Here is a 13,018-nt window from a genome sequence, read left to right as displayed (position 1 = left end):
TCCTTGAAGCATCATACTGTTCCTTATCCATCTCTTTTATTCCCTCCCTCTAAGGGGAATCAGTCCTGTATCTTCTCTTGTCTCATTCATTTAGATTTTTAAATCAGCCAAGATCCCCAGTGAAGGTGCGTTCTATGTACACAGGCCCTCTGCACCACTTAGAAAATTGCCTTGCCCACTTGTACTGTCCTTTTAATTTCAGTTCACACACATGCACTTCAGTCCCTAACCACCCAGGTCCCTAACATCATTGTAAAATGGCCAGCTTTCTAATCCACCTGATTGTGTTTGCTTTTTTTTAAGTGTCCTAATACAGTGCGCAGGAAGAGTAGGCGGGTAACGAGGCAGGCTGAGAAGACTGGCCAGTTTTAATCTGCCCTGGTCCTCCAGTGGCAAGTAGAGGGACCCTGCAGGCCTCTGGCCAATCTATCTGCTTCTCTTTGAAGGTCTCCTTAATCTCCACACAGAGAGACAAGGAAATGCAGATGTGTGCATATGTGTATGGATGTTTTCTTGTGTGCATATGCCTGTTGATCAATTGTTGAGGAGCTGCGGTTAGGACTATGCATCTCCAAAGGTGCAATGCTGCTTGGGACTTGTTTGCACCATCTCTCTGCTACTCTCTGTGCCTTAGTCTCTCACATGCTTTATACATTGTCTACCCATAGTAGTTTTGAACTTTCCCAGGGGCATTACCAGGGCCAAGCTTCAACATCTGAGAAGTGGGAAAACACACACACACACACACACACACACACACAGCACTTTCATCTCTGCCTCTCTAGTGACTGTGTCCCAGTGTTTAGGCAGGAAAATAGGATTGTGTAGAGCTCAGCGTTTAGAGAGCCCAAAGGCCGCCCGTTAAATTCAGCTCCTACAGTCTGTTATGCCTCGCTTTGCCAGCCGTCGCTCAAGTCATTTCAAACTCCATTCTCTCAGTCCCAGCAGCCAACTCTGGACTGATGGCTTTCTTTGCCTCCATGGCGTCTCAACTATAGAAGCTTATTTATTTTTTTTATCTCACTTTGGTTCATTTGGTTTGTTTATCGCCGTCCCTTCATTTTCTCTTTGACACTGTTATTGTTTGTTAGCGGTGATGTTTGCAATACTTCACTTGCTGTCTATTGCGCTGACCAGTTCTCCTTTTGTGGAACTTGGGTTGTTTTCAGTGGGGCACAGCAAAACTAAAACCAAAACATTTCTCTTTTCTGTTCAAAAAGTTCTGTTGAAATCTCAATGTTTTTTTTTCTTCTTGGCAGAGAAGGCACGCAACATCTGTAACACTATCCTAGAAAGAAAATGGAATACATTTACAGCAATGCATTGTAGGGAACCGACATGGCCTTTGGACTTAGTCAGTGATCCAAATCATCAAAAGGATCATAGTGAAAGTGTGTCTCTAGTGTCTTTTTTGGTAATGTGATAGGGCTGTGCAATTAATTGAATTTTGATTTCAATTTTGATTTTGGCTCCCAACCATCACCAAAATAGTAGAAAAAATGATTATTTTGCCATGTTCTGTTTTGCAAGAACACTCTTATTTTGTCTTGTGTTCTGAATGACACGCGCACATCTGCACGCGCACATCCGCCCCTCCCGAAGCCAGTCAGGGAGGCAAGTCGTGTGCATATTATCCGCTGGAATTTAAAAACTCAGCGCGAATAAAGATGGCAGCAGCATTTGGTGAGCACAATCAGGCAAAACCAACTCAGTTGTCTGGGAACAGCTAACGTTAGCTAACCCTGTGGTCCCTCTGCCTTTTCTGTGAGATAAAGGTCACTAACAGATTATACCCTGGACACTATCCATTATATCCAAATGTTAATGAGTAATTGTGTTAAATAATCGTGATTTCAATATTGACCAAAATAATCGTGATTATTATTTTTTCCATAATCAAGCAGCCCTATAGTGTGACATATTTCATTGTAGATAAGATTCAGTTTCATGTGAATAAACTGGACTCCCAGATCGGTCCCTTGCCTGTTGCAGTAATTAAAGGAAGTATGGATGATGATTTTGTCAGGTTGCATAAAGCCAGATAAGCTGAGGACACAAAATGAAGGTCTTTCAAAAATAAGTAGTTAAAAAAATGGTGTTCAAGGGCTGACTGCATATGTCCAGGTAGATCTATCCAAAGGATGAATCCACATCTTGCAGGAGGTACTTAGATCCCTGTCCTAGGAGTCAGGATCTCTGAATGATTCAAATCCCTCAGCAGTATTTAAAGCTCCCAAATCATCCCTGGCCAAATCCTTTCAAGATATTCCCTGCTCGATTGGATGGCATTAAAGGATCGCAGCAACAGAACAATACACCGTCTGGCAGCCTGGTGGAATGAGGGATAAAGGGAGGGGAAGAGAGGGAAAGAGAAAAAGAATAGAAGTGGATGAATAAGGTAGAGACTTGAGGATGCAAATTGGGAATATGGGCTGGGAGGACAGAGGAAATGTTAATGGTAGGAAGGGAACGGATGATGAGAGAAGGGGGACAGGAGAAACGGACAGCTGTTTGTTGGGCTCTACAACATGGTGGAACTGAATGATCCTTTCTGCTCTTAGTCTGTAATATCATCTCTTTGTCAAAGCCGATGCAGGACAACAACCTTTAATAATATACTAAATCTTGTTGTTAAATCTGTATATGTTTTTCTAGGTTATTTAAATGAAGTTTAATCCGCTCTTAATGCTGTTATGTTACATCGAATACCAGCCCAGTTTCTGAGGATAAACAAGATCACTCCAAATTTCCGCACAGCTTTTCCCCTTGTACTATTGGAAAAGCTTTTGATGGAAAAGAAACAGATTTTTTTTATTCTTTGGTTCTATAGAGTCCAGTGAGCTGGTAGAAAAACATATCTTCTGTCCTCTCTTTTACCTCTCCTTTCTCCTGGCAGTGGCACTAAGTATGTATATTAGAGTGGTGATCGGGCCACATTTTTCTGTCCGAGCCCGGCCCGTGTCCAACAGAGCAGTAACCGAACCAGACCTGAGCCCGACAGGTATTAAGATATTTATGCCCGAGCCAGACACATTTCAAATCTGTTTGTTTTTTCTCATACCAATGACACATGTACGTTTTGTTTGTGTGGAAAGCGAGCTTTTATTAAGCAAGTGTAGGTAGGAAGGCATTCAGAAATGTCAACAGATGAATGCATCAGCGCACACGGGGCAACAAGCCCACATTATAAGCTGTTTAATTTAAAATGTTCAATGTGTTAACCTTTCCTGATTGCTTTGTTTCCGACCGTGGTCAGAAAGCCAGGGGAGACTCGTAACCTCCAGGGCTGACGTTATAAAATGAATAATGCCGGGGTTAAAATCCCGTTTCTGGTGAGCAAATGAATGAACTTGGCTTTCAGTCTGGGGTTTATATCGGACACTGCACACAACTGTGTACAAAACTTAAACTTATTCCACCACCTCTGCTCCGGTCGCATCTACACGTCTGCTGCCTCTTTCTCTATCTCTCTTTCTCTAACACACACACACACACACACACACACACACACACACACACACACACACACACACACACACACACACACACACACACACACACAGCTTTCTTAAAGGAGCCACAGCACCATTTTACAACAAATGCCTTATCCTGGCCCGTCGTGCTCTGCTCGGGTCGGGTATCCACACTCTAATGTATATGTGTGTCAGTTGATATTGATGGGACTAGAACAGAGAACCAAGGCTGCCAACTTCAGTCCTCTCGGCACAATAAAAGGCTGTTATAAGCCCCATAGACCCAGGGGCCACTGCCAATGACAGGGCCCCGTCTACCAACCATACTTTGCATGTTATGGATAACCCCAGAGAAGCTGTGGGAGTAAAGTAGACTCTACCAATTAAATAAAATCTTTTCTGCAACATATTGTTGCACTCTAAGCACCCACCAACGCTACATCAGACAGAACACTTAAACTCTGAGGCCTTTGCACTTAAAAGCTTTGTTATGATGCAGAATGTATTAACAGAAGAGTTATTCCTGACTTTGTAAGTCACCATTTTCAACTGTTCCTCAATAAATTGTGTGATTGACCGTAATGGGGCGGAGCAGCCGTGATGAGTTTGTAATAATCTGACTGGAGTCAGGTTCACTTCTATGCTAATGAGCTAGTGTGTTGGTGGTTTAGCATGACTAATGGCGCACGTCGCTAACAGAGCTGTCTGGGAGTGAGGAAGGGAGCAAAGGAGGAAAGGAGAAATAAAGAGGCTTTGCTGGAGTGTTGTGAAGGTATAAGACAGTCAGAGAGGAGAGTTGCATTAGATTGCGTTGTTATTCTTTGGGGAAAAGGAAAATACAGTTGAGAGCTGATTCCCTTGGCAGATACTGTATGTTCACAAAAGCCGAGGAGCAAGGCAGAGGAAAAAATTTCCTTTGAAAGTGCAGCAGTGAATTTGAGGACATGCAGCGCTTACTCCAGCACACTCTTTTAAAGGTGCTTTTCATCAAAGAAAAGGAAAAAGTTATTTTTTTTCTCCTGTAGTTGCTTGATAGTATTGAAAAGTGAAAATGGTGTCTTTATGTATTTATTGTATATGTAGTTTTTACTTGTTAGTATTTGATTGATGAGAAAGAGGTGTGTGTGTGGCATATAATGTATTTTTTTTTTGTTGTTGCTAGAGTTATTGTTTGATTTGTCTTGTCGATGAAAACATGGGAATCAGGTTTGCTACACATGTTTTCATTTATTACCCCTATCCAACTTCCAAGTTTGCTTTAGTTGACATGAATTGATTGAACTTTCTTGTCACTTATTTATATGTGTGGAGCTGATTTGAAGCTTGCTACAAGTACTAATTCCTTCTTCTTCTGTAACCCTACACTTCTGGAGAGTGTGGAATTGTTGATAAGTCGCCTTGGCAGCGTGGCGAGAGTAATCATTTTCCTCCAGATGTTCGAGTTTGGGAAGGAACCGAAAGGGAGGCAAGAGAGGGAGGGGAATGGGAGAATAACCAGCTGCCGCCACTACTAGTTCCACCCCTCTATATGAAGTCATCTACTCCTCCCTCCCCGAGGCTCCCGATACCACCTCCTTCATGCCACAGAATTTTTTCTCCCTCCCCTCTTATTCTTAGTTCTACACATTCTGCCTCTCTCTGTATCCCAGGAGGTGGCCAGGGCAGGCTGTGTTTACTGCGTAGGTAATTGGAGTAGTAGAGAGAGCCTGGCCCTGCTAAGGCCTAAGGTGTGTGTGTGTGTGTGTGTGTGTGTGTGTGTGTGTGTGTGTGTGTGTGTGTGTGTGTGTGTGTGTGTGTGTGTGTGAGTGAGAGAACATACGCTTGTTTGTGATGACTGGCAGTGAGGCCAGGGAAGGAAAGCAGGCCTTAGCCACTGTCAACCCACAGGGGAACAGACAAATTGGTTTTCACTATGCTGTCTGTCTTTTCTTTTTACATATTCTCCAGCTATCCCTTTCTTCTTCCTGTATACCTCTCCACCAACTCAAAGACAATCATTCACGCTTTCTCTTGTACTTGCACTGCAGTGCTTTTTTTCTCCTCCTGGTACTCCTTTGTTCCACCTCTCTTTCTATCTCGGCCTCTGCTCATCATTTCATCTCTCCGAGTGGAGCTGTTGGGTGAGCTGAGCTGCATAGACGGTGACTCTTGCCTGATATGAGCAAAAACTCCCCCTCAGTTGCAGCCATAGACATGAGCAAATTCATCCAACCTAATCCAGTGGGTGAGATGGATAGGAAAGGGCCTGGAGTCGGGGTGCTGGGGAGAGTGAGGGCGCAGCCGTATAAACACTCTCAGACAGCTGCTCATCTGTTGCTTATTGTCGTCCACATGCGCATACAGTATATATCATCGACTTGAGCTCTAGTGTCTGTAACAATTGACATTAGCTACAGTTTGTATGTCATCAACATATGAGCAAAAGCTTTGAACAGGAGAGAGGCACAAAAGAGTGCAGCATGACAGTGATTTAGCATGCATCTAGTGACCTCATCGCAGGGCTGTAAGGTAGTCGCAGTGGGACACGGCTCACCTACTTTAGCTCATCGCACTCCCGTCTCCCTTTCCCTCCCTCCTGCTTCTCTTCCCTCCTTCCTTCATCCCTCTGTCTTGCTCCTCCCTGATAGCTTTTACCGCTCTGCTGATTTCACAAATAGGCATCATTGATTGAATCTGATTCTTGTGGATAGAGCAGCTTTATTGAGTGGCTTTTTCGCTGATGGACAGGAGCGTGTGGGTGTGTGTGTTTGTTACGCACATGCATGTTAGGGATGATAAAGGAAAACTTCCTTTCCTCATCCATCTCATTGAAGCAGCTATTCTTCTTCTGGGAATTTCAGCAACCAGATTTATTATAGACTCACACACACACACACACACACACACACACACACACACACACACACACACACACACACACACACACACACACACACACACACACGGTCCTTGTGATGGCTCTGTCTAAGTGAATGTTTTCTTATGGGTTGTGCATGCTGACTGAGGAATCTGTTAATTGTGGCAGCCCCTTGAGCTAGGCAACATTAAAGTGTTAACTGCTCTCTCTGGCGCTGTTCATCAAACTTTCATCTAAGCTGTGCTTCTGCGGTGGGAAGCTGGCCCAGTCCACCCAAGGCTACGCGATTTAGGTTGGTCCAAGTCAACTCCAGCTCTGTCACCAGCATTATCTTTTGGTTTCTCCTGATCTCACGGCTCCTGTCTGCAGCCATTTTGTATCTGCCATCTTGCTGTTGTGTAGATAAAACCAAGGCAAACACTGCCAACACTTCCCAAACATCCACAAAATACCACAGAGAACAAAAACTGAGAAAAGTAGGGAAATGTTGCAGTAGGGAATTTGTATGTTGAGTGAAAATTAGCTTGTTTCACATGTAAAACGGAAACAATCTGTCTGGGTTTGGGGGCTTAAATTAACAAACTTTTAGTGAGAAGATGGAGCTGTATCATCCACACTCTACTGGGGATACACACATTTCACACACAGCAGCGCACACCTCATCCTAGCAGCAGCATCTGTGCTCTTCCCCTCTCGCTGCCCTCTATTTTGTGTTTCTCTCCTTTCAACAGGCAGTGTGCCACCTATGCAGAGTTGGATGGATGGTGGCACCCTCTTGCCCCCTGCTCATTTAACCCCCACAACCCTGCAGATCCATCATCACACAACAAACACAAGCAGCCCTAACACTCGTATCCCAGCATGCAATTGTCCTGAGCTGCAGGCTGCTGCCGAGCTATCCCTATTGTACTCCCTCTCATACATATACAGTTACATGAGAGACCAACCCATATCAAATAGTCCCCAAAATGTGCTCATTATTTTTGTCTGAATTTTAAAATGGTTACTCTTGTCACAAGGTATTAAGTGTAGCCACCTTGCTCATGAGGGCTTTCCTCATTTGATTTGAGAGGAACGACTAAGGAGCCATTTGAATTATTGTAGGGAGACAACAGGCCTGTGTTGGAAAAGGAAAAGCTATCTCGCAAATAACGGTTTCACCAGAGTGGGTAGTGTTTATACAGCTCTCTATAATGTGACAATAAAAGGCAAAGACAAATATATGATTTATTGAGTTAAGCTATGAAAGCATAATGCATTTGGCCCCCTTCGTGATTTGCATCTGGTGAAGTTATCTCCTTATTTTGTCTAGTCTTTTTCTCTTTCCTTTCCTGATTTCTCATTTTTGTCTAGCAAGTCAGCCTGGCCCACTTCCAAAGAACCACTGACAGTTTTTGGGAGATGCACACACAAAGACGGAAGGAAAAAAACGTCTGTTTTCATTTCGTAGGCATCATTAGCAGAGTGTAGTCTTTTGTTTTTTTATTGAACTAAGTTGTAGAGGTCAAGATCTAAGATTTAATTTGTGATGTTAATAACTAAAGATAAGCACAGAGAAAAGGAAGTAACCGGTAGATTGGAAAACAATTGGATTCAATAATGTTTACTTTGCTCTCTTTTAGGTGTGATAGGCAGCTATTTCAAGGCTTGTCTGGTCACGTGTACTGTTTACATCAATGATTTTTGGCTCTCTATTGAGTAGGGTTTACTTGCTAGCCATTTACGTGGGCCATGTTCAATTAACCTAGTCTGGTCATTGTTGACTCTGCATGTCAAGTGGCTCTCTCTTCACCTCCAAGGCCTGTTAATGAGGGAACAAAATGGGGCTTGGCAACTATTTAAGAGCTACTTGAGTGTTTAAAAAAATGTGTTCAAATTAGAATTTTCATAACTACTTAATGTTAATTGGGATAACTTGGGATAGTTTAGGATTTGATAAAGTACTCTCTGTTCTATGTTGAACAGAATGTCGCATCACTAGTGTTTGCATTACTAGCCTTTTGTCTGTCTTTGCAGGGGAAAATGTGTAGCTTTTTTTTTTTCATTTTTGTGTTTGAAGACTTCCCCATTAAAAGAAAAGAGAGCACAGTGGAGGTAGATAGAGAGAAATCAGTAGAAAGAAGTTCCTTGCTTCATTAATTGGCAGTTCTAAGGTACACTAAACATTATACACACACACACACACACACACACACACACACAGCTGAATACTGTGACTGCTCTGAAGCCACTGCCTTATATTTAGTCAAGGGAGACCAGCCTCTGTCACTTTTTCTCTTGCTTAACCTCGCTCTTTCTCTTCCTCTCTCTGTGGCCGTGTTGAAGAGGAGTCTCATGGGAGGGCTTAACTCTGAGCCCTCATTCTTTTTTTCTTTCTTTCTTTCTTTCTGCCCTTCCACATCTTTCTTTCCTTATCGTCCTCTGAATAGAGCATACTGTTACACTTGGTCCAGGAGATTCACTCTGTGCAGAGATGGAATAGTGAAACAGAGGAGGTTCAGCATAGCCTTCTTGCTTTCATTACTGTAACCACTAATAGGCTGGTCGTCCTTACTCTGTGTACACATGATGCATTTATGTGCCAATGCAGAGTGTATGTACATGTAGCATGAGTCACCTTTCTTTGGATTTGTGAGTTGAAATGATGAAAAAGCATCACAATCTTAACTTTTTGGTAGCAGCAAAAGGCATGAAATCAATAGTTCACAAACTGACGTCAGTTTCACATACCTGTCTTTGCACCCTTCAGTTTGGAGAGTAATGATGATGTACAACCTGGAAAATCATGGGCTTTTGTGTTGTCATGGTTATTGAGTGTTTGGTAGCTTAAGGGGAAATTGAGTTTGGGGGTGGAGGTGGGGTGGAGCAGAAAGTAAAGGGGGAGGAATAGATGGGTGTGAGTGGGAGGAGGGGTGCTATCTTAATTGCTTTCCGTGAATAATTTCAGTCGCCTAATTTGGCGATAATGACAGTGGCTGCGGCTTTTGTATTTATTTATCCAAACATTAATTGACAGGACTGACATTAGCCAGGGCGGTTATTGCACATTTGATTGTGCACAAGGGAGCAAAGAAAATTACAGTAATTATCATTCTGATATGGATTGTGAATATGCATTCCCACACTTAATGTGGCTGTCAGCATTTTAGTAACAACAAGGCACTCTGCCATGACAACGGCACTTTAGCTTACCTCCATCTCTGTTTCACTAAACCCAATCCAACCGGCGATTGTGGAGAACAGATGACATGTATTGTCTAAATGATTTAGTTGCCCCAATGTAGCTTCTTAACAACACCTGGGCATGTAGTTAGGTGAAATGGTCGTCATGTGGATTGTTTCAATTGGCCTATAAAGGGGCCTCAGCTTGTGAAATGATTTGGAATAAATGTGTGGTGTGTTATTATGAATGGACATTAAAGGTTCTGTTTTTCACAGGCGGAGGGAGAAGACAATTTGAAGAAGATGCAGCTGATGGAGCTAGCGATCCTCAATGGGACATACAGAGACAACAACATCAAAGCACGTAAGTGAGCCTCCGTGTATACGCACATATATATCAGCAATTTATGCAATCCAATTTATTTTGCATCATAAACAAAAACTCTTTAATCTGTATTGACCATGCTTATACATGCTTAATTATATATTATATTTTCTGTATTTCTCGTTAACTAATATTGTTTACATCCATTAAATTAGAGTGAAGTCAGACCTGCTGTGTACATAAATCATATTACCTCTGACCACTAGCAGACCTCTCTCTCTCTCAAGCTCTCCAAACAATTTATGTTTACCTACCCAACCATGAGTAGGACAACTTCCATTCTGTTCTATTCCGTATTTCTTTCCTCTTTATCCACTGCTCCATCAATTCTTCTCCCTGCAATCCAGATGCCATTGCTCTGTATCACTTGCTTTTTGCGGACTCTTAACCTTAAACACATTGCTGTATTCTACCTGCTCTACTCTGCATGTTAGTCACTAGCTCACACATCTACAGTGTTTGCGCTTGAATCACCAAATGTCATTTCTAAATGCATAATCACATTTATGATTTGGGTATTAATAAATAATATAAATCCCAAACATGTACATAAAGTGTGATTTTAAACATCATAATCTGGGATCTTCTATATACTTGGGCTCAAGTTTAGGAAATTAAACTTAAAGTGCTTAATGTAATTTTCCTTATTTAACATCTGCTTACATGTTAGCTGATTGAATTGATCTGCCTTTGGGGAAGCTTTTGTGGCACAGCTCACGGCACGTACTGATGCAGAACCACTTGAAAAATGATTTTTGTGTGTTTATTTTTATGTTATCCAAGTTAAATGGACTGCTGACTATGTGGGGGATCAACATTTTTTAACAAATGAAATGTAGTAGGTTCCCGTTGTGCTCAGTGATGTTCATATTCAGGCCATGATTCCTGATCAGTCTTTTTTGAAACCTGCTCTTCATTGAGTGTTTCTCCTCTACATATAGTCAACAGCTCCATTTCTGTTGGCATGTGTGTTGTTTACCTCACCTATGCCATTTCCAGAAGATGAATGTATAGCTGCTCTGGTGATTTGTAAGCTTGACAGCAGCATTTTGTGCTTTCTGTGTTTTGGTGTAAGGGGTCATTTTTAATTTTGTTTGGCTTTTTTGACTTTTCCTTTGCAACAGATTGTGGTTTTTGTGGTTCACCACCATGATCATTGCATGGACTAATTTTCCTTTTTGCCCCCTTCCTCTCCCCTCTCTACCTGCCACTTCCTGTTCCCTCTTCTTTATCCTCTTTTGTATTTCACCTTTCACTGTTCATCTGTGATTATGATCAACCACACTACACTTTTATCTCTTGTCCTCTTTCTTTCTTTCTTTCTTTCTTTCTTTCTACTCCTGTCTTTCGCTCTCTTGCTTATGGCAGCCACCCTTGCATTCTCTCTTGCAGCGGCAGCAGCAAACGCTCAGGGCCAACGGCTCATAGCGGCCCCCACAGGTCAGGTGTTGCCTCCCCAGGCACTCCGGCCCCAAACTCCATCTGGGGCCCCCATCATGAACCTCATCCGGCCCACTCAGATGGCTGCCATGCTGCCCAACGGCACCCCCACCCTGGTGCCTCCCACACCGGATGGCGGGCTTATCTACACCACCCCTTACGATTACCCTTACGCCCTGGCACCCACCTCCCTGCTGGAGTACCCCATCGAGCACAGTGGGGTTCTAGGTAAGAGAATCTGGGGAAGCATGGGTCCAGCAGGTACAGCGGCCAGCTTTAGCCAGTATGGACAGGAGGGCAACTTGTTTTACCATGGAGCTGGGGTGCTGGATGCAGCTGCCATGAGCCACAGTCAGGACTTGTTGAAAGGTAAATATGTCGTGTCCACCTGAGGATCAAAAACAGACAAACTCACAGAGTGGATGTGCTGGTGAAGCTCTTGGTAATGGGATGACCAGCTATGTGGCTCATATGGACATTGTATTTAAAAGGCAAAAGGGGACAAAAATGTGCTTATGAGGGCTAGGCTCTTGGAAAGTTCTCTTTTTTTCTTTTTTTTTTTTTTTTTTTTTTTTTTAGACTAAGGTTACTTCACTGTTTTAGTTACGCTCTCGCCAAACAATTATGCTCTCAGGTTTACATAGCCTCTTTTCTGCAAGGTTCATATAGGAGCATTCGCCTCAGTGTGAAATGAGGCACGCCGACAGAAACCCACTCACATACAGTGAGCCTGCTCTCTAACCCTTTCATGCACTGGCCTGGAGGCATATTCAGTCTGGCGGCAGATCCCCTCGGATTTCTGCAGCTTTTGAAATCATTTCTCTGTGCTGTTCTCTGCTGGCAGGCCTTGATGCCTGTAGATAGTCCCTCTCTCACTCCCACTGGGGATGTTCATTAAATTCCTCCAGTCTTCCCTTTTTTTTTTTTTTTTATACTCCTCCCCTTCTCTCAATTGTCTTAGCCTCACCCCTCTTGAACTTGAGCTCTGTTTTAATACCTGACGCTCCCCTTAGTTTCTGTGTCAGGAGTACAGTTCAATATGAGGGTCTATATATTCTCTCAATGGTGCTTTAAGCTCAACACATTTGCTACCAGAGAGATACCTGATATGAACCCCATATGTTATATTGAGGCTGTAGTTAACAAAAGCAAAGCTGTTTCCTTATGTTAAGACTGAAGAGGCCTTTGTCAGTTGCTTTCCAACATTAATTTGACACAGTACTTCTCTAATGTTGTCTGTGGCATCATCTGGCAGCAGCAGACACAAGCTTGATTTTAGCTGACCTGTGTATTTGACGTGCCACTGGGAGCCATGTGTAGAACCGACAGGGGCAGCTGACTGGCTTTTCTCTCTTTAACTTGCAGGGTTACACCAGCTTAGTGCATTTTATTTACTCACACTATCGATTGGTGCCTTCAGCAGCACAGGGCCCTGTGGAACACACACACACACACACACACACTCATGCACTTGGTTTGGCTTCTTGCACTACTGTATCTAGCCACCATTGGCTCCTCTGAGAATAAAGAAATATCAGGCCATCTGCTTCTTAAGAGTAGTGTAGGTGGCTGCGTAGCCATCAGCCAAAATCGCTCGTAACGTGACAGTGCCAGAACAAAATCCTTCTTGAATGTTATAACTTATTTCCCATGTCCCCTTTTCCTCTGAGAGGGCTTGATTTATTTATTTTTTAATCCCTG

General features: G+C 43.0%; 1 protein-coding gene across 4 annotated transcripts in view; it reads left to right on the top strand.

Annotated features, from left to right (window-relative positions):
* Positions 1–13,018, top strand: part of qkia (QKI, KH domain containing, RNA binding a) — an 85,101-nt gene that overhangs the window by 63,835 nt on the left and 8,248 nt on the right. For 2 of the 4 annotated variants that reach the window (XM_028565149.1, XM_028565147.1), the window contains exons 5-6: positions 9,769–9,856; positions 11,246–11,686. In XM_028565149.1, the coding sequence (XP_028420950.1) occupies positions 9,769–9,856; positions 11,246–11,686 (529 nt within the window). The remainder of the gene's footprint in view (positions 1–9,768; positions 9,857–11,245; positions 11,687–13,018) is intronic. The other 2 variants (XM_028565150.1, XM_028565151.1) reach the window with 2 other exon arrangements.

This window comes from Perca flavescens, chromosome 20 (genome assembly GCF_004354835.1).
Source record: "Perca flavescens isolate YP-PL-M2 chromosome 20, PFLA_1.0, whole genome shotgun sequence".
NCBI lineage: Eukaryota > Metazoa > Chordata > Actinopteri > Perciformes > Percidae > Perca > Perca flavescens.
The sequence above is the reverse complement of the archived record's forward strand: the minus strand, read 5'-3'. Positions and strand labels throughout refer to the sequence as shown.